The 26,066-nt window shown below is 46.5% G+C and overlaps 1 protein-coding gene across 2 annotated transcripts in view; it reads right to left on the bottom strand.

Annotated features, from left to right (window-relative positions):
• Positions 1–256: 256 nt before the first annotated feature.
• FBXO42 (F-box protein 42) overlaps positions 257–26,066 on the bottom strand; it is a 242,064-nt gene continuing 216,254 nt past the window's right edge. For both annotated transcript variants that reach the window (XM_078642841.1, XM_078642842.1), the window contains one exon: positions 257–1,517. In XM_078642841.1, the coding sequence (XP_078498967.1) occupies positions 417–1,517 (1,101 nt within the window). In that variant the 3' untranslated portion in view covers positions 257–416. The remainder of the gene's footprint in view (positions 1,518–26,066) is intronic.

A 26,066-nucleotide genomic window follows, 5' to 3' on the forward strand; every position in this document is an offset into this window, starting at 1 on the left:
AAGAGGTATATTTATCTATCAAGTTTGGAATGACAAGTCAGACAATGCAATTTCTAAAGTTTCTTCTGCTGCATACTATTTCATTTAACGAGGGTTACAGGTGCTAAATACATGATCAAATGGAACCAACCAATATTTGTGCCGGACTGTGGCAGAATAACCTTTCAACATAGAAAGATATAAGGATACTCATAAAAATGATCACTGCCATTGAAAAGAACACTGATGGAAACAAAATGTTACTTTATCAACCAAATTGAGCGGGACACTTCTTGATCTTTAATTTTTCCCCGATTCACAGTTTAAAATGCTTGCATCAGGTAGTGTAAAGAAAAGGAAAAAAACCAGAAAAAGAAGAAATACAATATTAAAATAAGAAAGCCACAAAGCGGGTGGTGCAGTGAAACAAAGCCTCATTATCTTTTGGCTCGTACAAAGTACAAGGCGTTGGTCTTGGGGTAGTACTTCACGTTCTGTTTCTTGTCCATGAGACCTCCAAAGATGATTAACTCCCCTCTCCCCTGCACCACTGTATGCAGGCTGGTTTCAGGAGGGCCCACTACTGAACTGCTGTTAAACACTTTCCATTTCACACGCCCAAGCTCCTTTGTGCCCTTTATGTCCAACACATACATCTGCATTGGCTTACAGTTCATGCTCTGATACAGGGGCTTGCCAACGTTCAGTGATTGAGGTGGATGATGACCCAGACGACGTGCAATGGGAGGCAAAGAATGTCCATCACCCTGGGCAGTAGCAGCACGCACTGCTGGCTCGGCGCTGCCACTGCCATGACCCTGGCTTCCAGGCGATACAGGTGATGCCAGTTTAGGGGGACTCAAAGAGGCAGGTGCAGATGTCCCTTGAGGAGGAGGAGAAGAAAGAGCTTTAACAGCTTCCAGGCCTCTTCGCAGGGCACCAGGTGAGACAGCCCCAGGGAGGGTGGCAGCAATGTGAGGTGGTGTGTGTATTCCATTCGTCTGTTCAGGGGGGTTTCTCACACCGTCGCTAAATGTCCTGCCATCAACCTCAGTATCACAAAGGCTGGAGGCCCCTTTCTGATCCCAGTTCATGTCAACAGCTGCTAACCGCAGATCCTTCGGATCAGGTAAAGATCCACGTCTCGTAGGTATAGAAGGACCATCGGCAGCCAAAGGTGTGCTGGGAGAAACTGCTTGTACTGGACTGTCCAAAGAAGCCCCTCCCACAGCTACAAGATTAGGCGATAAACTGTCACCATTAAGCACAGGTGAGCGATCTCCACGGGCAGGAGAGAGGCTACCCTCACGGGACCCTGATGTGTGCCTTTGTGCCCGCGGCCGCAATGTCCCCCAACGGCCATTAACACAGGGCACCTCATCTGCACTCCGAACTGGAGACTGTGAGCGATACTCCCGTGTCTCAGGTGCCAAAGCAGGCGGGTTAGCACTGATGGGCGAAGGCCGAGAGTTCAAGCTGGGGCTGAGAGGTGCTCTCCCGCTGGGTGCCTGGCTAAATACCACAACACACTGTCCCACCTGGAGGAATAAAAGAAAGAAAAAAAACATAAAAAGATGCTTGAATTGTCAACATTTTACACCAGGACCAAAGGGGAGCTTACACACATGAATCAAAACTTAACCAACACACTAGGTGTACAAAATAATGATCAAATGTGCTAGTTGAATACTAGGTCTAGCAATACGGTCTTGGGCATGGGAGAAAACAGACTTTTAGATGTTAACAGCTTAATAAAGTTAGACAACTTGGCAGAAATGGGTACAATGGCAAGTACATATGATAACACGCATGGGTGACCTTTTCTAATTTATGATCTTTTATCCAATACAGACTAATTCAGTTGCAATTGCACTTAACCAACCCCACAGACTTTATGCATTTCTTTCTTACCAATGGAAATCTTACCCAGGAACAGAAACACATTACAGAAGGCATCAAAACATTTAATGCCCAAGTCAACCTATTTTACCACCTCCATAATGAAACTTGATACCAATAAGCTTAATTTAATCTGCACAAACACTCAGGGCTCCAAATGCTTAACCAGATAAGAGGTTTCATGGATGAAAAGAATTTAGTTACTTATCTGTAACTCCAGTTCTCCAGCATTGGTATCTTTCATAGTTTCACTTTGGTAATAACCCTTTAACTTTAAATATCAGTAATTCGTTTTAAAAAGGCCAAAGATGACAACAACAGTGTTTGTTTAGTAGCACATTCACCTCTTGATACAACCCAAACTACAGCCAATGAGGTTGAAGTGCTGAGCTCTTCTACTCCCCCCTAGAGGCCACCACTTCTCAGATTGTGTAGCACAAGTGTGATATACGTATGAGAGAACTGTATCTCTGACTGGGGAGAAGGAACGGTTGCATGTAAATATTGGAAAGGTGCCCCTACTGGACAACTGGGGTTAAAGGTGATTTCTTGTTCAGCATTGAATCTTTCATATATTTACATTCTTGAATCAGAGTAGAAAGCAGTACATTTTATTTGAATGAAGCAGGAAAGAGGCTTTCACTATTGAAAAAGGTTGGGAAGTAGGCTTCCCTTACTGCAACAGGCTGTGTTGTACGGCTTATACCACGGCAGAGTTGGCTGCCGCATTCACATCTAGGCAGAAATGTTTGGTGAAAGTATGCCTGCTTATCCACATGGCTGCATGGCAAATGTCTTGCAAGGATGCCCCAGCACAGAATGCTGCTGTTGTGGTCATGCTTCTTGTGGAATCTGCCCTTGCACCGCCCTCGAACAGACACTTCGCTTTATTGATTGATGAGAAAGTGATACAGGTAGATAGCAAACCTATGAGGCCTTGCTGGGATAAAAGGATGGACGAATGAGGCACTTAATGGATGAATTAGGCATTAATTTACCTGAATTTTTAGTCTTTACTTGTGTACATGAAGAACCTGATGCATCTGCGAACAGTCAGCAAGTGAAAGGATCTGTCTGTAGAAGATGGATTAGTGAAGAAAAACCACAGGATAAGAGGGTCAATGAAGTGAAAGTTTAAGGGGAAGGGACTTTTAGCATGAATCTTGGAATAGTCCACAGAATCGCCTCCTTCCTTGTAGGAAAGCAAATATACCGCTCCTTTATGGTGAACATCTGTAACACTCCAACGGGCCAAGATGAAGTGAGAGCTAATATAAGTGCAGCTTTCCACTAAATGAACTTCAGATGCAGTCTGTGAATGGGTTCAAAAGGAAGCAGTGAGAGTTGGCTCAACAGTATTGATCTTTAACGGAACAGGAGTACACCTCAAAGGAGGTAAGACTCAAAAAAGCGCTTTCATAATATTGCTTTATAATCCTGTCAGAATAAGGATTAGGAAGAGTTTTCTATCCTATTGAATCTGAAAATTGCAGCCAAGTGCAGTAAGATGAACGCATACTTAAAACCATGACTGACTTGCTCATGCAAGCACAGTATCAATTGATGGTGGATGCATGGAGTTTGTGTTAAGACCCTTTTCTTTGCAACACATGAAGATCCTCTTCCACTCATAGTTGCAGTCAGTTGTGGGAGATACATTTGCCTGCTCTAGGGTATCTCTCCAGTCTCAAGAGCTATCCAGGTGGCCTTTCCCTAAGTGGTAAGGTACCATGCCGTCTGGCTTAGTGACTGGATATTGTGTTGGAGTACCTCACTGAGAGTTTGAGTGGAGCATGGGATGGTTCTTCAGCCGGACCTGTGGGAACACAGACAGCCTCACGAGGTGGCTATACCAAAGCTGACCATGCCCAACCACAGCTATGATGATAAAGTAACCAGTGTTCCACTTTCGCATTCCTTGGCACCTTGGAAGGGAATGGAAAGGGCCAAATCAAAGACATTAAACCAGGTCATTGAAAAGGCATTTTCCATATATTCGGATCGACTGAACCTGCTGGTGTAATGCCATCATTACACCACCAGCAGGCCGTTATGCCATCCAGGATGGCATAACAGCCTATTGATAACTGGTTCCACTGTCGAAAGAATACTCTACTTGATCGAGTTACCAATTTTGGCAATTGAAGCGAGAGCAGTGGAGTCATTAAGCCCGGTTGTTCTATCTTCCTGCAAGATGGTCCACTGCGATATTCACTTACTTGGAGATGGCCTAGTCCAACAACATCTGTGCCTCTTATGATCGTGAACAGGACCCTTTTCCTCCCTGTTTTGCAGTATAAATCAAATCAAAATTGGCTTTATTCGATTTACATAAGAAATCATAAAAGCATACAGGAACAGTTTATATCATACATTTTTAAAAGATTTCCACGTTAAAAAATTTGAAAAAGTTTGTAAAGAATCTGTAAAACATTTTGCATGTATAAGAGGTCAGCAATAAACATGTAATCGAAAAAGTCTCAAGTTTAGTAATTCTGGCGGATTTAAACATGTTAGACTTACACCATCGAGTTTCTGTATTTTACCACTGACATTAAAAAGCGAGAAACAACAAAGATTACATGCACCTCATCTAGCAGAAGTAACTTCAAATAAGCAGTTTTACATGTTCTTATGCCCCAGGATTTAAGAAGGGGTAAGAGGAATAATTTCCTCGGGGCAGAGTAAAAGTTACAAAAGAACATAATATGAATGTTACTTTGCGAAGAATGGTCGTCACATGGGCAAAGTATATTCGCCGGGGTCCAATCATTGTGTTTTGGAAAAGTGACCATTCGGAAGAAGGTACCTAAACGCAGCCTAGTAAGAAGCATACGGGGATATGGTACAGTTTCAATCCTGAGATACATTTGTAAACCCTCAATAGGAGTAATTTCTTGATAACACAGGGTAGAACTCTTATGTTTCTCAGTGTTCCATCTGGCACATTCCAGTTGTGTCATTAAAAGTTTTTTAAGAGCTGGCCTGGACAAGTTTTCTAAGGACTCTGGCGTATCATAAAATTCGGAGTGTCCAATTTCTGCGAACATCATCTGGACGTATCGTAACCACTTGATTTTGGATGCGCCATCCAAATTTTTACAGTCCATGATGAGTTCTCTATTAAATTGGCATTCCAAAGTTGTCCAGATTTTGTGCCACAGCAAACACGGTGATAACTTTATAGTGTCGCTAAGATATTTGAGGCCAGTCTCAATATGGGTGGTAAAAGTCGAAGTGGATTTGCTCACACCTAGTAAGTAGCGAATAAAAAGGTTTTCACAAGTTTGTAGTGAGGACACGTTTTCGAAGCCCCATAAGCCTGCTCCATAAGTGACTGTCGCTATACACTTAGCTTGATAGATCTGTAACATCTCTGCAGTCGGTTTGCCCCCTATTTTTACTGCGAAAGTTCGCAGGGCCCCAATGGTGCGACTAAAGGCAAGTTTCCTCGCGGCTACTGCGTGTTTCCAACCTCCTTTCCTTTCAAAAACGACACCTAGATAACAAAAGGTGTCTGTGCACTCAATTCTCTGCTCGTCAAGATATATCGAACATTGTGGCCTTTTGTATTTTTGGGTGCATGCCATGGACAAGGTTTTGGAGATGTTCACTTTCAGATTTCGTTTCCCCATATAAGACGAGAATGCAGTTACTGCTCTCTGCAGCCCTACCTTAGTCCTAGATATAATTGCCGCGTCATCGGCGTATAAAAGAATGGGTACAGGCCTACCATTAATTGCTGGATAGTCACTTTGGATGTTTATTAAGTGCTCTACAATAGAATTTATATAAAAACAGAATAAGAGGGGCGCAAGTATACAGCCTTGCCTAACCCCTCTGTTTATGGGAAATTTCTGTGTGCATTGACCCTGGGACCCGAACCTCACTCTAGCCCCGGCATCTCTATATAGTTCTTTTATAAATATGATGGTGGAATCCACTCCGATATGTTCCAATGTTGACCAGAGCTGAAGGTGGTCCACGCAGTCAAATGCTGTGCTGAGGTCAACAAAGGTAACAAACAGGTCCCCTTTTTTGGCCTCGGTGTATTTGGAAATCAGTAGGGACAGATTAAGGCATTGTTCCTGGGTACCCATTCCCTTTCGGAACCCGTATTGGAATTCGGAAATAACCTTTTTCTCTGTCTCCCAATGTTGAATTCTCTTAAGGACGATCCTTCCTGCAATTTTCATAAGACCGTCCAGTAGAGATATAGGACGGTAGCAAGCAGGATCGTCCCTGTTCCCCTTTTTAAAAATGGGCACTACAATTGCATCTGACCAGGTGTTAATTAAGCCACATTTGTTTCCCATATTTAAAACGTTAGTTAAGAGGGGGGCCCAAAAATCGAGGTTTGTTTTATATAGATCCACAGGGGTATAGTCGGGGCCAGGAGCTTTCCCTGATGGGCTTTCCCTGATGGCATTTTTCACTTCTAGTGCAGTAAAAACCAAGTCAATTGGATAGGGGGATACTGGGGGGTCAAATGACTGGTGATCATAAGATATATTGTTCAAAGCTAAGGATTCCTTTTGTTGGGTCTGAGTATCCCCCTGGCTGTTAGAATAAAGTTTGCCGTAGTGTTCTACCCAGAGGTCTGCAGTAATTGCTACATCTATGCAGTTGTCACTAGTTTTTGTGTTATATACAGATCTTATAACTTTCCAAAAGAGATTAGCGTCCTTATTCCTGGCAGCTTCCCCCAAAGCTTCCCAAGCCTCCCGTTTCATTGTTGCCTTGCGGTGATTAATTTCCCTTTTATACTCTCTTCTGGCCTCGGAAATTTGCACCCTATCTTTTGGGATAGCGTTTAAAACTTTCTTCAGTTTCTTCAGGGCACCTGTGCAGCTAGAATCGAACCACCCGCGTGTGTGTTTCTCGTTCTTTTTATGGCTCCTCGTTAGCATATCTTTAATGTGAAGCTGAATATTAGCAAAAGCTGCCATGATCACCTTTGGATCAATATCCTCTTCTAAACAGACAAGTATGTCTGTAAAGCAAGATGATATTAGGCTGTGGAAGAAGGTTAAGGGATTCATTTTCTCCCACTTTATCACATAGCCGTTTATTTTTGTTAGAGTGACCTCCAGGGGATATAGCGGCCCACAAGATTCCTTTGCTTTCTCCTCTGTGATCATTACCCCAAAAGTAATTGGATAATGATCGCTCATTGGGTCGTCCCCAATCTCCCAGAAAGTTATAAAATTGGGTTTGATGGGTGACGCCAGTGCAAAGTCAATTGTGGTTTCACAGCCTCTGCCGTTATATGTTGGGGCAAAGGGAACTGGGGGGGGGAACATGCCTGATTAACGAAAGTAAGATCAAAAGAGAAAATAACGCTGTTGAGGAGGGATCCCAACTTGGTGTGTGAGAAATGGAAAGGGCCATCCTCCTCATGATCTGAAAGGCCGCACAAACCTAACTCAGAAGATGGGCAGATGGCACAATTAAAGTCTCCCACCCATAGAACTGTGTGGTCCCCCGTGTTTTGATCTCTCACTTTATGCATGTGGTGTGACATTTTATTCAAGGTCAGTTCTACTTCATTTGCTGGCATGTTATTATAAAAATTTACCAATATCACCTTTTGTGTGGTGCCCCATTTGAATAAAAGAATTTGAAAGTATTGATCTGGGTGGAAATCATATACCTTTATGTCTCCCACATTCGATATATATATGCACAGGCCCCCTTTGTTTCGACCCTGGGAAGAGGGGACCGCGGGTGAATTAAATGTTCGATACCCCATAATATGACTTTCCTCAACAAGCCAAGTTTCTTGCAGGCAAAGAACGCCATGCTTCTGTATAATCTCCAGCCAGGGTTTATGGGTGATCTTGTTACCCAAGCCTGCTACATTCCATGATAGGAGTGAATGTTTTAAGTCGATGTTTTTCTGGGGTGGTTGGCCAGCATTTCCCGTTACGTCTATCGAGCCTAGGGAATGTACCACCTCTAGATTTTGTGTGACGCGCACAGCAGGGGTACCCTGAGCTGGGCAGGGTTCCTCTGGACCCAGGGAATTTTTAATTTTGTTAACAGATGGTAAATTGTCAATGTTACTGGCCTTGGTTGGAAGATTTAGAGCGCTCAAGCAAGGTGAAAGATCAAGAGTTCCCAGTCAATCCACCTGATCTAGGCATTCAAACCTATTCATAGTGGGTGCACCTTCCCACCAATTCTTATTGGGTTGCCATTCCCGCCCGTGCCCCTTCCATCTGTGGTTATGGGCTGTGGACCAGACCCCAGAGGGCTCAACTATCTGTTTTGGAGGGTAAAAAAAGGTAAGGGGTTTAGTAACAATCGATTGGTGCATCGCCTGTGTATCCCATGTGGTGATAAGTTGGGCTGTGTGGGGGTCTGCAAATGACACCACAATACAGTCACCTGATATGGTTTTATTAGTGCGACCCACCCATGGAACTCGCCTGACCATTAAGACCCTGCTCGTGGTGGTGTGCGGATGCTGCCTATTGGCATTTAACCAGTGGATCACTTTGTTCTTTAAGGACCACTGGGTTTCCACGGTGTCAGGGGCAAGTATAGGTACCCCAGCCAAAATGGCAACATAGGGCCCGGCATCGGGAGGGAGGTCAATATAGCCCCCGCGAAAATTCTGTTGATTTTGGTGTTGGTTAAATGTTCGCTGTAAAAGGGGGGAAATAGGCTTGGTCACATTCTGATTGTTTCTAAAAGAGTTTTTGGGCTGCGCTTGTTTTATGGGGGGTTTTGTATCTGATTTTGATGAACTTAATGGAAGGGAAACAGGAACGTTTGCAATTTTCCGGGGTTTAGGAATTGGAATCGGTTTGAGTAATAAGGAGGGCAAAGGAGAGGGGAGAATTGTAGGAGCAGGGGATACCTCGTTAGGGACTGATACGGATTGGATGCCAGCATTTGAGGCTGGAACAGGTTGGGTACCATCATTACTCGCCTGTGAGGAACCCTCAGTAATCTGGGGATATGTAGCTTCCAGTTGTTTTAGGCTAAGCGTGGCCAGGGATACTAAAGTTTTGTCCATTTCAAGCAGGTGAGTCTCAATACGTGACAGTCTTAGTTCGAAAGGTGACAATAGTTGTTTCAGAGTAACCCAGACTGTTTTGAGAAAGTGTTCATCATCATCACCCGCCTTGCCCATATCCCTCCCTAAGTCATTTTGACCTCCCCTTGTTGAGCTGTCGCCAGGAGGAGCAGAATTTTCTAAGGCAGGAACAGTAGTGATGTTAGGATAGATACGATCACTCTCACCCCCTGTTTGCTGAATGACTGCATGTGATGTTTGTTTAAGCTCCCCTATTTTTGGCAGAGTTCTTCTCGAATTGAAAAACTGATGCCTAGCAATTTTTGCTTTCTTGCGGTTGTAGGCAAGTTTATCCATATTCTTCCTTTTCATGGTTTGACGATGTAGATTTTTGCTTTTTACTACCGAGAAGGAAGGGATAGGGGTATCCGGCAGAGTGATAGGCTTTTCCTGTACAGTAGGGAAATAATTCTCCGTGGTTTTAGGGGACATGGGTGTAAAAATAAAAGAGGAATCTAATGGGGGTGAAGAGGAAGACAGATGAGAGTGATGAATGTCGGCATGTGCTAGCAGAGGGAGGGGGTGTGGAGCCTGTTGAGGGGATGCAGCGCACGCAATGTTTCCCAAGGATGATTTTTTAGAGTTCACAAATGTTTGTGAGAGCCTGCGCGCAGCATCAAGCTCAATAGAAACCCTACTCTGCATTTTTGTAATTTCGGCGTCTATTGCCAAATTTGTCTTTACAAGAAAGTCATCCAAGGTGCCATTTAACTTTGTCAGGCCCAGTGCAGTCTTACTACGGCTCCCCCTAGTACACATGATATATGGCAGATATAATTCCTGTATCGTACTCACTAATATCCAAGGCCGAGCCCAAAGTCAATGGTACAGACCAAGGGGGGTGGGCCAGGCCAGTCCTCTTAGGCCTCAAACGGTCCCGCCCTTGTCCCGGGCTTATCCCCGGGCGCTCCCGCGCGCTCCCGCGCAGCGTCTCTCACTGGTTTTTGTAGACCATTAGCAATGGGGCGTGGTACGGGGAGATGAGGGCGGGGCGTTCAGGGAGAGCGGGGCCAGGTGACTCAGCCTCACGCTCGCAGCCCTGAAGCCTCACACGCCCCCTCGGTGCAGCCAGGCAGGAAACCAAGAACAAAGAACAAACGGTGAGATGCAATCCGCAGCGGGACCCGCGAAGCGGGTTCCGCAAGTCGTGGGGTCAGGCAGCCCTTGGAAAAACGAACAGCTCCAGCCAGGTCAGGTCCAACAGACAAATTGAGTGAGTCCAGGTGCCTTTTTAATTAGAGGAGGTGAGGGCGGGGCGTTCAGGGAGAGCGGGGCCAGGTGACTCAGCCTCACGCTCGCAGCCCTGAAGCCTCACACGCCCCCTCGGTGCAGCCAGGCAGGAAACCAAGAACAAAGAACAAACGGTGAGATGCAATCCGCAGCGGGACCCGCGAAGCGGGTTCCGCAAGTCGTGGGGTCAGGCAGCCCTTGGAAAAACGAACAGCTCCAGCCAGGTCAGGTCCAACAGCCAAATTGAGTGAGTCCAGGTGCCTTTTTAATTAGAGGAGGTGAGGGCGGGGCGTTCAGGGAGAGCGGGGCCAGGTGACTCAGCCTCACGCTCGCAGCCCTGAAGCCTCACACGCCCCCTCGGTGCAGCCAGGCAGGAAACCAAGAACAAAGAACAAACGGTGAGATGCAATCCGCAGCGGGACCCGCGAAGCGGGTTCCGCAAGTCGTGGGGTCAGGCAGCCCTTGGAAAAACGAACAGCTCCAGCCAGGTCAGGTCCAACAGCCAAATTGAGTGAGTCCAGGTGCCTTTTTAATTAGAGGAGGTGAGGGCGGGGCGTTCAGGGAGAGCGGGGCCAGGTGACTCAGCCTCACGCTCGCAGCCCTGAAGCCTCACACGCCCCCTCGGTGCAGCCAGGCTGGAAACCAAGAACAAAGAACAAACGGTGAGATGCAATCCGCAGCGGGACCCGCGAAGCGGGTTCCGCAAGTCGTGGGGTCAGGCAGCCCTTGGAAAAACGAACAGCTCCAGCCAGGTCAGGTCCAACAGCCAAATTGAGTGAGTCCAGGTGCCTTTTTAATTAGAGGAGGTGAGGGCGGGGCGTTCAGGGAGAGCGGGGCCAGGTGACTCAGCCTCACGCTCGCAGCCCTGAAGCCTCACACGCCCCCTCGGTGCAGCCAGGCAGGAAACCAAGAACAAAGAACAAACGGTGAGATGCAATCCGCAGCGGGACCCGCGAAGCGGGTTCCGCAAGTCGTGGGGTCAGGCAGCCCTTGGAAAAACGAACAGCTCCAGCCAGGTCAGGTCCAACAGCCAAATTGAGTGAGTCCAGGTGCCTTTTTAATTAGAGGAGGTGAGGGCGGGGCGTTCAGGGAGAGCGGGGCCAGGTGACTCAGCCTCACGCTCGCAGCCCTGAAGCCTCACACGCCTCCTCGGTGCAGCCAGGCAGGAAACCAAGAACAAAGAACAAACGGTGAGATGCAATCCGCAGCGGGACCCGCGAAGCGGGTTCCGCAAGTCGTGGGGTCAGGCAGCCCTTGGAAAAACGAACAGCTCCAGCCAGGTCAGGTCCAACAGCCAAATTGAGTGAGTCCAGGTGCCTTTTTAATTAGAGGAGGTGAGGGCGGGGCGTTCAGGGAGAGCGGGGCCAGGTGACTCAGCCTCACGCTCGCAGCCCTGAAGCCTCACACGCCCCCTCGGTGCAGCCAGGCAGGAAACCAAGAACAAAGAACAAACGGTGAGATGCAATCCGCAGCGGGACCCGCGAAGCGGGTTCCGCAAGTCGTGGGGTCAGGCAGCCCTTGGAAAAACGAACAGCTCCAGCCAGGTCAGGTCCAACAGCCAAATTGAGTGAGTCCAGGTGCCTTTTTAATTAGAGGAGGTGAGGGCGGGGCGTTCAGGGAGAGCGGGGCCAGGTGACTCAGCCTCACGCTCGCAGCCCTGAAGCCTCACACGCCCCCTCGGTGCAGCCAGGCAGGAAACCAAGAACAAAGAACAAACGGTGAGATGCAATCCGCAGCGGGACCCGCGAAGCGGGTTCCGCAAGTCGTGGGGTCAGGCAGCCCTTGGAAAAACGAACAGCTCCAGCCAGGTCAGGTCCAACAGCCAAATTGAGTGAGTCCAGGTGCCTTTTTAATTAGAGGAGGTGAGGGCGGGGCGTTCAGGGAGAGCGGGGCCAGGTGACTCAGCCTCACGCTCGCAGCCCTGAAGCCTCACACGCCCCCTCGGTGCAGCCAGGCAGGAAACCAAGAACAAAGAACAAACGGTGAGATGCAATCCGCAGCGGGACCCGCGAAGCGGGTTCCGCAAGTCGTGGGGTCAGGCAGCCCTTGGAAAAACGAACAGCTCCAGCCAGGTCAGGTCCAACAGCCAAATTGAGTGAGTTCAGGTGCCTTTTTAATTAGAGGAGGTGAGGGCGGGGCGTTCAGGGAGAGCGGGGCCAGGTGACTCAGCCTCACGCTCGCAGCCCTGAAGCCTCACACGCCCCCTCGGTGCAGCCAGGCAGGAAACCAAGAACAAAGAACAAACGGTGAGATGCAATCCGCAGCGGGACCCGCGAAGCGGGTTCCGCAAGTCGTGGGGTCAGGCAGCCCTTGGAAAAACGAACAGCTCCAGCCAGGTCAGGTCCAACAGCCAAATTGAGTGAGTCCAGGTGCCTTTTTAATTAGAGGAGGTGAGGGCGGGGCGTTCAGGGAGAGCGGGGCCAGGTGACTCAGCCTCACGCTCGCAGCCCTGAAGCCTCACACGCCCCCTCGGTGCAGCCAGGCAGGAAACCAAGAACAAAGAACAAACAGTGAGATGCAATCCGCAGCGGGACCCGCGAAGCGGGTTCCGCAAGTCGTGGGGTCAGGCAGCCCTTGGAAAAACGAACAGCTCCAGCCAGGTCAGGTCCAACAGCCAAATTGAGTGAGTCCAGGTGCCTTTTTAATTAGAGGAGGTGAGGGCGGGGCGTTCAGGGAGAGCGGGGCCAGGTGACTCAGCCTCACGCTCGCAGCCCTGAAGCCTCACACGCCCCCTCGGTGCAGCCAGGCAGGAAACCAAGAACAAAGAACAAACGGTGAGATGCAATCCGCAGCGGGACCCGCGAAGCGGGTTCCGCAAGTCGTGGGGTCAGGCAGCCCTTGGAAAAACGAACAGCTCCAGCCAGGTCAGGTCCAACAGCCAGTTGCAGTATATTACTAGGACGTTCTGCTGTTCATCCTGATCCAACATAACTTGTGTTGCTGATCCTGGAACCAATGAAGGCCCAACTCAAACCTGATGGCCCACTAGTTCCAGGGCTTATGTGAAGTTGCTTTCCTGCCATTGACCACAGGCCTCTTGCGAAAGCTCTTCCATGTGGGACTACCAACCTTCCAAAAATGCACAGTTATCGTGGAAGACTGGAATGGAAGACTAGCTCAGGGGTTTGAATGGAACCTCCACAACAGCATGGCTTGTTTGAGCCTTCTGGTAAATTGACCAGTGTTCCAAAAATCAACCACCTGCTTCCACTGATTTTGCAGTTTCAGAATAGGCCTCAAACGGAGCATGCAGAAAGGAACCAGGCCTAAGAGGCATTGTTATGTCCTGGCCAGCACTGCGGCTCACTACACCCGCTATACTATCATATCTTGCGTGAAATGGGCATAACCCTGTCCCAGAATTCCTAGGAATGCCATCACAAACATGGCTCTCTGAAAATGTGTCCACTTCGCAGTTACCCCACCTTAGTAGTGGAACTAGCCTGGGGAGGCAAGCCTAACTGACTGGCTAATTTTCCCAGGTGTCGAGGGGGCTTAGGACAGGGGGTGGCTTCCTCTCCTGTGAGGGGAGTAGATTTGAATTCTAAAGGGGGTGACTCCTTAGAAGCTCGCCAGCCTAAGGAGGCTAATCAGCAGGTCATCCTGTAGGAGGGGGGTTTTACACACTCCTCCCAGACAGGCTTTTGCTTCTGAGAGCAAAAGGCTCTCAATCTAGGTGATCAGAAACTTTGCTCAGTTGGCAGGCTGGCAGAATACAGTTAGCAAGCATACCAGAGGCTAGCAGGCTTTTAGGGGGCCCGTCTAAGGTGCCCTCCGAGTGCATGTTTTGATAAATCCAACACTGGCATCAGTGTGGGTTTATCAAGAAAAGATGTTTGGTAGCAACCATCTCTATTTTCAGTAAAATCGTAAAGTATCTGTGGAACTCGTTTTTACCGGTGTCCAGTACATGGTTTATGACCGCTTCCCTGGACACCTGCACTGGAAGCAATTGGACCGCCTGCACAGGGACATATCTTCTCATGCATATATGTACTCACATATAATATTAAGCACCCTGCCTTACGGCTGTCAGGCCTGCTTTAGGGGCGACTAGGAATTATCATATGCGCTAGTAGGGGACATGGCAGAGAGGGATGTGTGGCATGTCGTGTTTTCACTTTTGTCTGCACCAAGGCATGCAGCATGCATTCATGCCACAGCCCTTAAGAACCCTCCTTAGTACCTCAGAGTGTGTGTGGTGTGTGTGGTGTGGGTGTGTGTGGGTGTGTTGTGTGCAGTGTGCGGTGTGCACACACAGGCACATGCGCAACCCCTGAATGCCAACTTCAGTTTATCTTTTTCATGCCCTCAGAAGTGAAGCATTAACAATTGCTGGATACAGTGGGAGGAGAATTAACTTAGGGCTTTTTCAGGTATTATAAAGAGGTCACTCCGGTAAAAAGTTAAGTGGGCGCCACCAAAAAGAGGGCTTCTAAAGGGAAGCAACGTGTTCATCTGATGAAAGATATTTACCTTATGTAACGTCCCCTCTGATAGATACTCCAACCATAGATTCCTCACCTTTAGGATATGCCTGGGTGCCAGACTGCATCCAAAAGTTCCTGCTCGCCCTTAGGTGGCATTGTGCAGCTCAGTATACAATGCTTTGTCCCAGAAGGGACAATGGAGCTGCATGTAAGCACCACCTTTGTCCTGTGATTTTAGTATGTTTCTTGACTCTGTTCGCACTCTGACATACAGCCCAATAATTAGACATACCTGCATGAAGATCTGTAATTTGGGGATATACTCCACATAATGTGGAGGAGGTGGGGAGGTGCGAAATGTGTAGTTACATTAAGTATCCACTAGAAAGAGCATTACCAGGAGGTAACATGTCTTCTGATAGATACTTATAACCACAGATTCCTCGCCTTCAGAATAGATACCAAAGCAGTACCTTTTTAAGTTGTGGGCCTATAGAACAGCTCACATCAAAAAGTCCTTCGAGACCTAAAAGGTGAAATGCCATTCCCGTTGCAATCATTGCAGAAGGGCTTTGTTAACGTGTTCGAATGACCATGTCATGGCCTCACCGAATGCCAGTGCCAAGGTAGCAGCCTTGACCTTGATGAAATGGACTATCAATCTCACCAGAGGCAGCTTCTTGGTCAGTGTGCAGAAGATTTTAATGACTAGGACTATCCACCACAAGAGTCCTTTTCTACACGGCCTTCCACTTTTTTTGCCCACGGAACCCCCTAAAGAGGATTGTCCACCCAATGGTCTTTTGTGCAATCCATGTAAAAGCTTAAACCATTTTTTTTTTAGGACTCAGGCAATAAATTTGCTTGTTCTTTTTTCCAACAATCAGACGGAACTGAGAACGTTGGGAGTGGCAGAGTCCCACATGTAAAGCAGTCATGATGGTTGGCAGAAAAGTCAATCAGAACCTCAACACTAGCTTATCCAGAAAGAAAGTGGTGTAGAGTGGCTGCCTGAGAGAGCTTAGAGTTCGCTCAAGCGGCATGCAGAAGTTGCAACAACCAGGAACACAATCTTCAGAGTCAGGGGATGTAGGCTTCAAAGGGGTGAAAATGTTAGGGTTACTGACTCAGTGGTGGAAAGGTCTAAGGAATGTACTGTAGCTAGGCTTTCTTCAAAGCGTTCCAAAGCAAGAGTAGTATTCTCGCCAAACAGGACGGAGTCATCAATTAACATGTTCATTAAAGGGGGTTGCTTGTCACCTTAGAAGCCCATAGATCTGTCAAATGTGCATACCATAGCTCCACATTGTGCTATGTGCCAAATGCTCTGCCCAAGTGCCAACTGCTCTGCCCAAGCAGTCAGTGTCCAGCCTAGCCCTGATGAAATACTTAGCACTACCCTAGATTGTTTGAACCAGGTTGGCCTGAAATGCCTCAGGGACTACTGGCAAGATAAATAGAAGAGATAGGATGATGGTCTCACTCCTTTTTATCAATGGTTTACTGTTAAACCAGCGTCTCACAGTGTTTAAGTGCTATAGAGTGTCACCTCCTGATCTTGAGGTGTATCCGTTTCTGTATTTACAATGAAGTGTTGAACATATGGTTAAATTCACAGGAATGTCAACATATTCCCCGATGCATTTCGGGACCAGCCCTTCTTCAGGGAATTCTTCCTGTGAAAGGCTCAGATAAGAGCGTACTCCGTGTTATCGCAGTGAATACTCCCTACACGAGCACTAATATCCACAACATGTTCAACATTTCATTGTAAATACAGAATGAATTTACAACAAGTTTACAAGTTTTATTTATTTATGATAACGGAACTCTGTCGAGATCCACATAACAGTTTGTCAATAAAAAGAAAAAACGACATTAAGTACATAATCAAAAAGAAGAGAAAAAAAAAAATATATCAGTACAATGTTAAAAAACATTTGAAAAAAGAAAACAATTTAAAGCAAAACATTTCGTTTGGGGGATTAAACATAGCTACAATAAAATCATAAGCAGTAAAAATACCCAACTGAAAACACAAAGGTTTTAACCATTTACGTCTGTGAACCATAAGGGCTGGACAAACAAAAACAACATGGTATAGATCCTGGGAATGAAGTTTACAAAAATCACAGATATCTGTACCACCATGCCATTTAAACAATAAACAATTTAATGGGAGTAAATCATATCTCAACAAAAGAATAAATCGCCTAACTGCATGAGGAAGATTCCAACCTAAATATGGCTGAAGTTTTTTAATTTCACAAGAGTTGCCGAAGGGGAACATTCCTCTTAGATTTTCGGATCATACTGTCAGTTCTAAAACAACTCCCAAGACGTAGTCTTTAAGGATAGCTTTAGTTGGGGAGCTGATAATGTAAAAAGACTTTGTTCATCTATCTGTAGTAAAGAAATTGCCTGTCTAAAGTTCCTTACGATAGAGGAATAGACATTATAGGAACCCAACAACTCATTTTTTATTTGAAACCTCAGGGTGCCAGGCTTTCCTTCAGCTATATTAAAAACCCAACGCACCACACTCGCTACTGCCTGGGACCGTGCACTACGCAATCCAAATTCTTGTCTTAACGAAGACGTAGAGCTTGCAGTATTTACAGAAGCTAGATTACGAAGAATTCTTCCTTCAATAGAATCCAAGAATTTCCAGCATGCCATGTCCACTATTTCCAATCCGTAGATTAGGGATGCGGGGATTTTTGCCCGATAGACTTCGAGTAATATGGAAAAATGCCTCCGACCTGTCGCTTTGTATAAGGAGATAAGACTCTTCCCTTGAGCGAGAGCTTTCCTACCACTTTTCTCTGTATGGGTTTTTTCTGAAAGATTACTCGTGACTATCTTCCCAAGAAAGGGGTAGGATTTAACTACTTCTAGTCTCTCGCCCCCGACAGACCAGTAATAATCGTTATATTTAGGTTTTCTCCTTCCACAGAAGCACATTATTTTACTTTTTGAGGTATTAATTTTTAAGAAATGGGCCTCGGAGTAGGAGTTCAAACCTTCCAAACGACTATTCAAGCCCTTTGGGGTGAGATCCAGAATTAAAATATCATCGGCATACATTAAGCATGCAATGGGTGATCCCCCTAGTACAGGGGCAATACCATTGCTAGTAGATAATATAGCTTTTGGTAAGTCAGCAATGTATAGGGAAAATAACAGGGGCGCCAACAGGCAGCCCTGTTTAAGCCCATTATTGGTAGATATTATTCTGGAAAGTCCTCTATCACCACCCATTAAAACTCTGCACCAGGTGTCCGTATGGAGTGCCATTACTAGTTTCAATAAGCTCGGGGGCATTCCTAACTTTATTAGCTTACTCCAAAGCAAAACTCTATCCACCTTATCAAAGGCCGTAGAGAAGTCAATAAATGCTCCATAGATACCTCCTCTACGGACTGTGACATATGGACTGTGACATATTTTTCGATTAAGATTTGGAGAGCAGTAAGATTATCTAAGGTACCGTGTTGTTTTCTAAAGCCGGTCTGCTCTAGGGGGAGAATTGCGGACATGGCCACCCAGAATTTACAACAACAATCCTAATGAATGGATAATTTGCTATCAGAAACAGATACAAATAAACTTAAGTGAAATGCAACTAATGGAGAGGTAATCATTTCATGTGATTTCTTTCGCCAAGGAGTGCTTTCAAGAGTTTGCCCTTCCATAGGGGAAGGTCTTCTCTTCACTGCTGGCAAAATCTCACCAACCATATCGCAGAAACACCACCAAGAGTGGGAATTGGTAGCCTCCCTTGCCTTCAAGTAGGGGAGTGCATCTTCGCATCATGATCAAAAATCGGTTTTGGGTGCATACGGGCACACACAGCAGGACGTTGACACCAGAGGCAAATCTCCTCATGGCCCATTTGTGACCATCACAACAAGGCTTAAACCTCAAGCTTTTTTAGAGGGGACCAATTTCCATTGCACACGTGAAACAAAATAATTGAGTTGTAAGCATGCTCTGGATTCACATACGAAGGCACAGAAAGATTGGAACTGATGTCAATTCACAGGATGGCATTTATATGCTGCACCATCACTTCTGGGGTGCTGCAAAATAGACACGAGCTGCACTACGACACCTACTGGAGTGCGGGAGCAATGTTAAAATCTTACAGATCCCATCTGGTGCCAGGGGATAATCTAAAGGTGAGAAATCTGAAGTTACAAGTACACATCAGAAAGATGCTTCTTACTGCACATTCTTCACCTTATAATACATACCAAAATATTACCTCCCCAAGATAGAGGTCTGTGGAAAGGATTCAGACCAAAAAGTACTGCAGAACACAGAAAGAGGGAAATCTCCTCACCGAACTGGACTTTCAAGGAAGTACTGCTTCGCAAACCTATGCACCCACGCCACAGCCATGGACAGTCACTCCTCAAATTAACAAAGTGGTAACAGCCTAAGCACTGGTGGACTGGCCTTCCAGAGGCTGATTCTTGGTCAGTGCATACCAGATATTAATGCAAATGACCTGTCACCTCACCAAAATCCTTTTCAGCACAGCCTTCCATTTCTATGCTCCATAACGCCGCAAAAAGCGGATTGTCTACTCATCCAATTGAGCCTTTCCTCCTCTTTCGAGAGGTAAAGGCGGGGTGGGGACATATAACACTGTGAAGTGATGGATTGCCCAAAAATGAAGGAAGTCACAACACTAGGTAAGAAGGCTAGAGTCCCCAACACCAATTTGCCCAGGAAAAAGGGTGCCTACGGCAGTTGTACAGAGTTCCTGTAGTACACACATGTGATGAGCTGCCCTGATTGCAATGAGTAAGAGTCTTCAGGGTTGGAGCAATTAGCTATGCATCGCCTAAAGAATGTACACAAGTGGAATGCAAGACTAAGTTAATGTGCTATTGTGGCATCACAAACAGCTTGGAAGGAAATGTGAGTAGATTTATTAAAGGTCCGACACCCAACAGGTGGTTTGAAAAATAACAGTTGGTCCAGCAAACACAGAAAGGCCAAAAGGGCAGGCAAATACATTTTTAAGGCATTTTAAGGCCTTGCTGGGTTAAATATAAAAGTAAAAGGACATCAGACAGCGTTGCCTGTAAGACATCTGTTTTACGTGCACCACACCAGGTCACAAACTTGTCCTCTAGTAACTAGCATAAATGGATTTCATGAAAGGGTGCCTATAGGAGAGGACATCCAATAATTCAGTTGGGAAATCCAACACAGTGAATTGCCACTGCTCAATCTACATGTATAGAGGGGTAAACACCACAGATTTGCATGGAGGATCTTGTCCGGTTGCCGAGACATGAGGTCCTCCCGAAGTGACATCCTGATCAGAGGACAGATGCTCATGCTAGGGAGTTCCAAGAACCACACTCTTCTGGCTGAATCAGAGGCCAAAGGGATAACATGGACCCAGTCTTTCATGCTCTTTCTCAGAACTCTGGGCAGGTGAGGTAGTGGAAGTAAATCGTTCAGGTGTCCCTGGTTCCAATCCAGCATCAATGCATTCCAAAAGGAAAATGCTACTTACTAGTATGCATCTGTTGACATGTAGAGCTGCAGATCCGTACACTTTGCATTAGATCGCCATCTGGTGTTGGGCTAGGATGCTTGCACCTTATTGTCTTGGAAGAAGTCTTTGTGGTCACAAGATAGGCGACTCCTCCCTTAGACAATAGTGCGTATGGACATCAACTTCCTCCTTGTATTGTTTTTCGCCATTATGGGAAACAATGGAGTTAGTAGAAAAGACAAATATGTCCATGTGTGTATATCTAAATAAGATAGTACTGGAACAGATACAGGTCCCGGGAGGTGGGTGGGCGTGTGCTGATCTGCAGATCTGCATGCCAAGAACAGATGCATACTGGTAAGTGACATTTACTGTTCGAGGCATATGAGCTGCAGATGACACTTGGCATTGACTGTACAGCAGTGTCTCCCCTAGCGGTGGTCACCTGCATCGGTTGCAGTAGTTTGAAAGTGTTTTAAGAACAGCTTGGCCTACAGAAGCTTGTTGTTTGGCCTTCACGTCAACACAATAGTGTTTAGTGAAAGTGTGTTTTGTAGACCATGTGGCTGCCTTACAGATGTCTTATAGGGGAATGTTCCCTAAGAATGCCATGGAAGCCCCCTAGTTTGCGTGTTGAATGCGCTCTAGGGGGAATTGTAATTGTGCGTTTAGCCTTTTGGTAGCATATTTGGATACATTTAACAATCAAAATCGCAATCCCAGCTTTGGAGATGGGATTACCTTTATGAGGTGGGGTGAAAGCTACAAACAATCGTTTTGTCTTTCTAAAGGATATAGTTCTGGCAATGTAATAAAGTAGTGCTCTTTTGACGTCTAGCGTGTGAAGAACTCTCTCTGCTATGGAGTCTGGATTTTGAAAAAATACCGGTATCTCCACCTATTTGTTAAGATGGAATGCAGAGATGACTTTAGGAAGGAATTTTGGATTTGTTCTGAGAACCACCTTGTTACGATGTACTTGTAAGAAAGGTTCCTGTATGGTTAAAGCCTGGATCTCACTTACTATTCTGAGAGAGGTGATGCAATAAGGAAAGCTACTTTCCATGTGAGGAATTGAAGTTCACATTTATGTTCAAATGGGGGTCACATGAGCCTAGTGATATTCCACATTGAAGAGGTGGTAATCTGGGAGGAATGATTCTTTTAAGGCCCTCCATGAAGGCTTTAATTGCTGGGACCCTAAAAAGTGACAAGTGTTGCCTGTTTTGTAAGTAAGCAGCAAATGCTGCTAAATGTAGACGTAGATGAGTATGCTAAATTACATCTTTCCAAATGTAGTAAGTAGCAAATGATGTTCTGGATGGACGCATCCAGGGGATCGATATTATTGTTAGTGCAGTAAATGGCCAATCTCTTCCATTTTGCTGCATTGCAAGCTCTAGTGGTATTTAATGATGTTCATACAGACCGGTGGAAGGTTAAGGTAACCAAACTCTAGGACTTCAGGAGCCAGATTGCCAGATTCAACTGAGATGGATTGGGGTGTCTTATGTCTCCATGGTTCTGCGTGAGTAGTGATGGGGAGAGGCGTAATTTTTGGTGTGGGACGAGAGAGTTCCAACAGTGTTGTGAACCAAGGTTGGCGTGCCAATATGGGAACGACAAGGATCTTTTTGAAAGACTGTTGTTGGAGCTTGCATACCACTAGGAGAAGCAGTGGGAGTGGCGGAAAAGCGTACGCAAATCTGCCTGATCAGTTCATCCATATCGCATTGCCCTTGGACAGCGGGTGTGGAAACCTGGCGGCGAAGGTTGGGCATTTTGCCTTTTTGGGTGTGGCAAACAGATCTATGTCTGGTTGGCCCCACATTTGGAAGAATGGTAGAAGAACTTGTCGATGTAGCTCCCGTTCGTCAATCTGTTGTGTCTGTCGACTCAACAGATCCGCAATCTGATTGTGAACTCCTGGAAGGTGTTCTGCAAGCAGGTATATGTTTTGTGGGGGGGCCCATCTCCAATTGTTCTTTGCGAGCTGGGACAGCTGCAGAGAATGTGTGCCTCCTTGTTTTTTAATGTAATACATGGCTGTCATGTTGTCCATTCGGATCAGGACAGCCTTGTTCTGTACATGGAGTTGGAATGATTTGAGTGTTAGGAATATTGCTTGCAGTTCCAGAAGATTAATATGGAGCACTTTCTGTTGAGTGGTCCATTTGCCTTGAGTCGTGTGTTTGAGAAGATGGGCTCCCCATCCTGTGAGTGATGCGTCTGTTAGAACTATCTTTAGAACAGGCTCGAGGAACGGCCGCCCCTTGGATAAGTTGGTTGTATTCCACCACTTCAGAGAGTGATGTGCACGGCTGTCCACCAACAACAGATCTGTACGTTGTCCTTGAGCCAGATTCCACTGATGTGCTAGACATTCCTATAAGGGACGCTTTTGAAGTCTTACATAAGGTACAATAAATAAGCAAGATGCCATCATGCCTATGAGTTGCATGAACACTCTGGCTGGGAGAGAGTGATTGGTATGAAATTTGGAAAGGGGAGCTTGTATCCTGGCTGGACTGGGATACGCTAGATCTGTGGACGTGTTTACTGTGGCCCCTAGATATTGATGTACATGAGAGGGCTGAAGATGCGACTTGGTGTAGTTTATTGTGAATCCCAAGTTGTGCAGTGTTTGGATGGTTTGATGAGTGTGTTGAACACACTGGTTGAATGACATGGCTTTTATTTGCCACTCGTCCAGATATGGAAAGACATGGATTTGTTGTCTTCTTAGGTGTGCTGCTACCACTGCAAGGCACTTGGTAAATACTCTGGGTGTGGTGGTGACCCCGAATGGAAGGACTTTAAACTGATAGTGTTGTCCGTTCAGTACAAACCTTAGCAGGATGTATGGTAATGTGGAAGTAGGCTACCTTGAGATCTAGTGTGGCAAGGAAGTTTTCTTGTTGGAGCAGTGGAAGCACTTGTTGGAGTGATCATGTGAAAATGAACCAAGTGTATAAACAGATTGAGGGGTCTGAGGTCGAGTATTGGCCTTAGGATCCCATCTTTTTTGGTGATTAGGAAATACAGGGAGTAAACTCCTGTTCCCTGATGTAGTAAGGGGACTGGCTCTATGGCTTGCTTTTGAAGCAGTGACAGAACTTCTTGTTTTAAAAGTGTAAGATGTTCTGTGGACATTGGACGCTGCTTGGGTGGTATGTTGGGGGGTGGGGGGGGGAATAGCTGTCAGTTCCAGGCAGTAACCATATTGGATCATTTGTTTTACTCACTTGTCTGTTGTGATGGAGTTCCAGACAGGCAGGAACTGTGATAATCTTCCCCCGAATGGAGTGGAATGGTCTGAGGGGAGTGGAGGGATGTCACTGTTTAGCAGCAGGGAAGGTGCGAGTGTTCTTGTTACCTCGGCCTCTCCCTTTGTTGTTGTTCCCTCTGTATCCTCCTCTAAAATATCCTCTGTTGGGGGATATTTGGGTGAGGTTTCTGAACGGAGATGAGGAATCTGTACCCATGTTTTTGGAGGCTCCTCTATAAAAGGAGTGACGAAAGGAGCCACGTGTGTGCGGAGACTGCAGTGCTCCCATGGACTTTGCAGTCTGTGTCTTTTTTCATCTTCTCAAGGGCAGTGTTCACAGCCGGTCCAAAAAGTGGTTCTTGATTGAACAGCTGATTTACAATGATTGTCTGGACTTCTTGCTTAAAGACTGAAATGGGTAGCCAGGCATGCCTTCTGAGCAGAACACTAGTATTAATAGACCTAGAGGCTGTGTCTGCTGCATCAAGGGCGCATTTAATTGAGGCATTTGTTATTAATTTGCCCTCTTGAATTAGGTAATTTGCTTGAGTTTTGTATTGGTCAGGCAAATGCTGTAATAGGGTTTCCAGCTGGTCATAACGGGCCCTATCATATCTAGCCAGCAGTGCTTGAGTGCGGGCTATGCGCCAGGGATTGGCTGCCTGCACAGCTACTCTTGCCAGACGCATCTAGAAACTTGCATTCTCTATCTGGGGGTGGTGCATCCCCAGAGGATTGTGAATTGGAGCGCTTCCTAGCGCTGGAAACCACTAGTGAATCTAAAGGCAGCTGTCCTTTGATGTACGCAGGGTTGTCAGGGGCAGGTCTATATTTTTTTTATTGATTCTAGGATTAAGAATCCTGGCTCGTACAGGATCTTTAAATATTTAAGGGGCATGCTTAATGACCCCTTTAGTCATTGGTAGTATTTGTACATTTTTGGGGGACTGTTGAAATGTATCTAGAAGGAAATCCTCCTCTGTTGTGTCTGAGTGCATGTGCATGCCGTGAAAAACAGCAGCCCTATTCATTAGTTGTGCAAAACCAATACTGTCATCTGGGGGAGATGGTTTTGTTGGGTATGGTTGGGGGCTTGGGAGGTCTGGCGGATCTATTGGGTTGTCGTAATCCCAATCGTCTTGTGGGTGGTGTGGCTCCGTGAATGGGTCATTCGGGGCTCCCCCCACCCTTAGGTCGTCGTCATAATTTTGTGGTGGAGAAGGTAGAGGTGGTGTAACAGGTTTGGGGAGAGGTATGGGATTAGAAGGAAGGATAGGAGAAGGAGAAATAGGAGACGTGGCACAGTCCTTCACAGGCACTAGAGGGGTGTGCGCTGTGTAACTTCCTCTTGCATGGCACAGTTGTGACATGTCCTGTTTTAGGGTTAAAGTAGATTTTTTTCTGTTTGGGATCGACAGGATCAGGATGAAAAAGTTCCTCTTCCTCGATAACTGCTTTTGGCACAGATGTTTATGGTTCCGAGCGGGGCTGGTGCTGAGTTTTGTGCTGTTTGGCCTGAGGAGACGTGGTAGAATCCTTTGGCTTGTCTTTTGGTTCCGAAGGTTTGGGTTTCGGAGCAGAGGTGTGATCTTCAGGCTTGGAAGTGTTCAATGCCGGTTGATCTGAGGGCCTCAAGGTGTTCGGGTCGGTTTGTCTTTCGGCGTGGAAGGAGTCAGAGCCAATTTTGGAGCAGAGTGTTCTTTGGGTTTCGGTACTGAAGGCGCCAGTGGGACTATTACATGCGGTTTGCTCGGTCCCGAGCTAACGGAGGGCTTGTCTTTCTTCTTTGGAACAGAGCCCGGAGGCGGGGCTTCTGAAGTGTGTTTTCAGTCTCGACTGGGGCCAACAGGCAAAGTATTGACCAATGCCTTCAGTTTTGGTGGTGGGGTTGGGCCAGAGGCAGTTGTACTCACTCAATGACCAGGAGTGATGGGGTCGTCCGGGTCTTCTGCCTCCGACACGATTTCCAGATCTTTGGAATCTTCTTCTGGGACATCTGGCCCTTCGTCTATGTCCACTGGTTCCAGAGCCGATCTCGGCGCCATGTGTCGTCAAGCCCGGCGATCTTGGATAGTCTTTTTTGAGCGAAAAGAGGCGCAGGCCTGGCAGCTGGACTCGTGTTCCGGCGAGAGGTACAGTTTACAGACCTAATGATGGTCACTGTGTGGGAACTTCGCTCCACACTGGGGGCATTTTTTTAAAGGCATCCTTTCCATTAGCCGTAGGCCTTAAAGGCGTCGATAGGCCCAGCGGCCTGCGTCGACGACTGGAATCGAACAGATTAAAGGCGCGTTGAAGATTTGGATTTTCGAAGTCAATTTGAAGAGTTAGAGAAAGTTTTGACCGTCGAAAAAGTTTGAAAACAGTTTCGAACCGGTGCGCAAAAGTTGCATCCGAACCAGATGGCAGAAAAAAACAATCTAAGGATGGAGTCGATGCCCATGCGCACTATCATCCAAGGGAGGAGTCACCGATCTCGTGACTACAAAGACTTCTTCCAAGACAACAAGGTGCAAGCAACCGAGCCCAACAGCAGATGGCGATCTAATGCAAAGTGTGTGATCTGCAGCTCATATGCCTAGTGTTCTTGTGGAAACCTAGTGTTCTTGTGGAAATTTCAGCACAAAAAAATTGTTGACAGTGTGTTCATTATTGTGG

The sequence above is a fragment of the Lissotriton helveticus genome, chromosome 5_1 (genome assembly GCF_964261635.1).
Source record: "Lissotriton helveticus chromosome 5_1, aLisHel1.1, whole genome shotgun sequence".
Taxonomy (NCBI): Eukaryota; Metazoa; Chordata; class Amphibia; order Caudata; family Salamandridae; genus Lissotriton; species Lissotriton helveticus.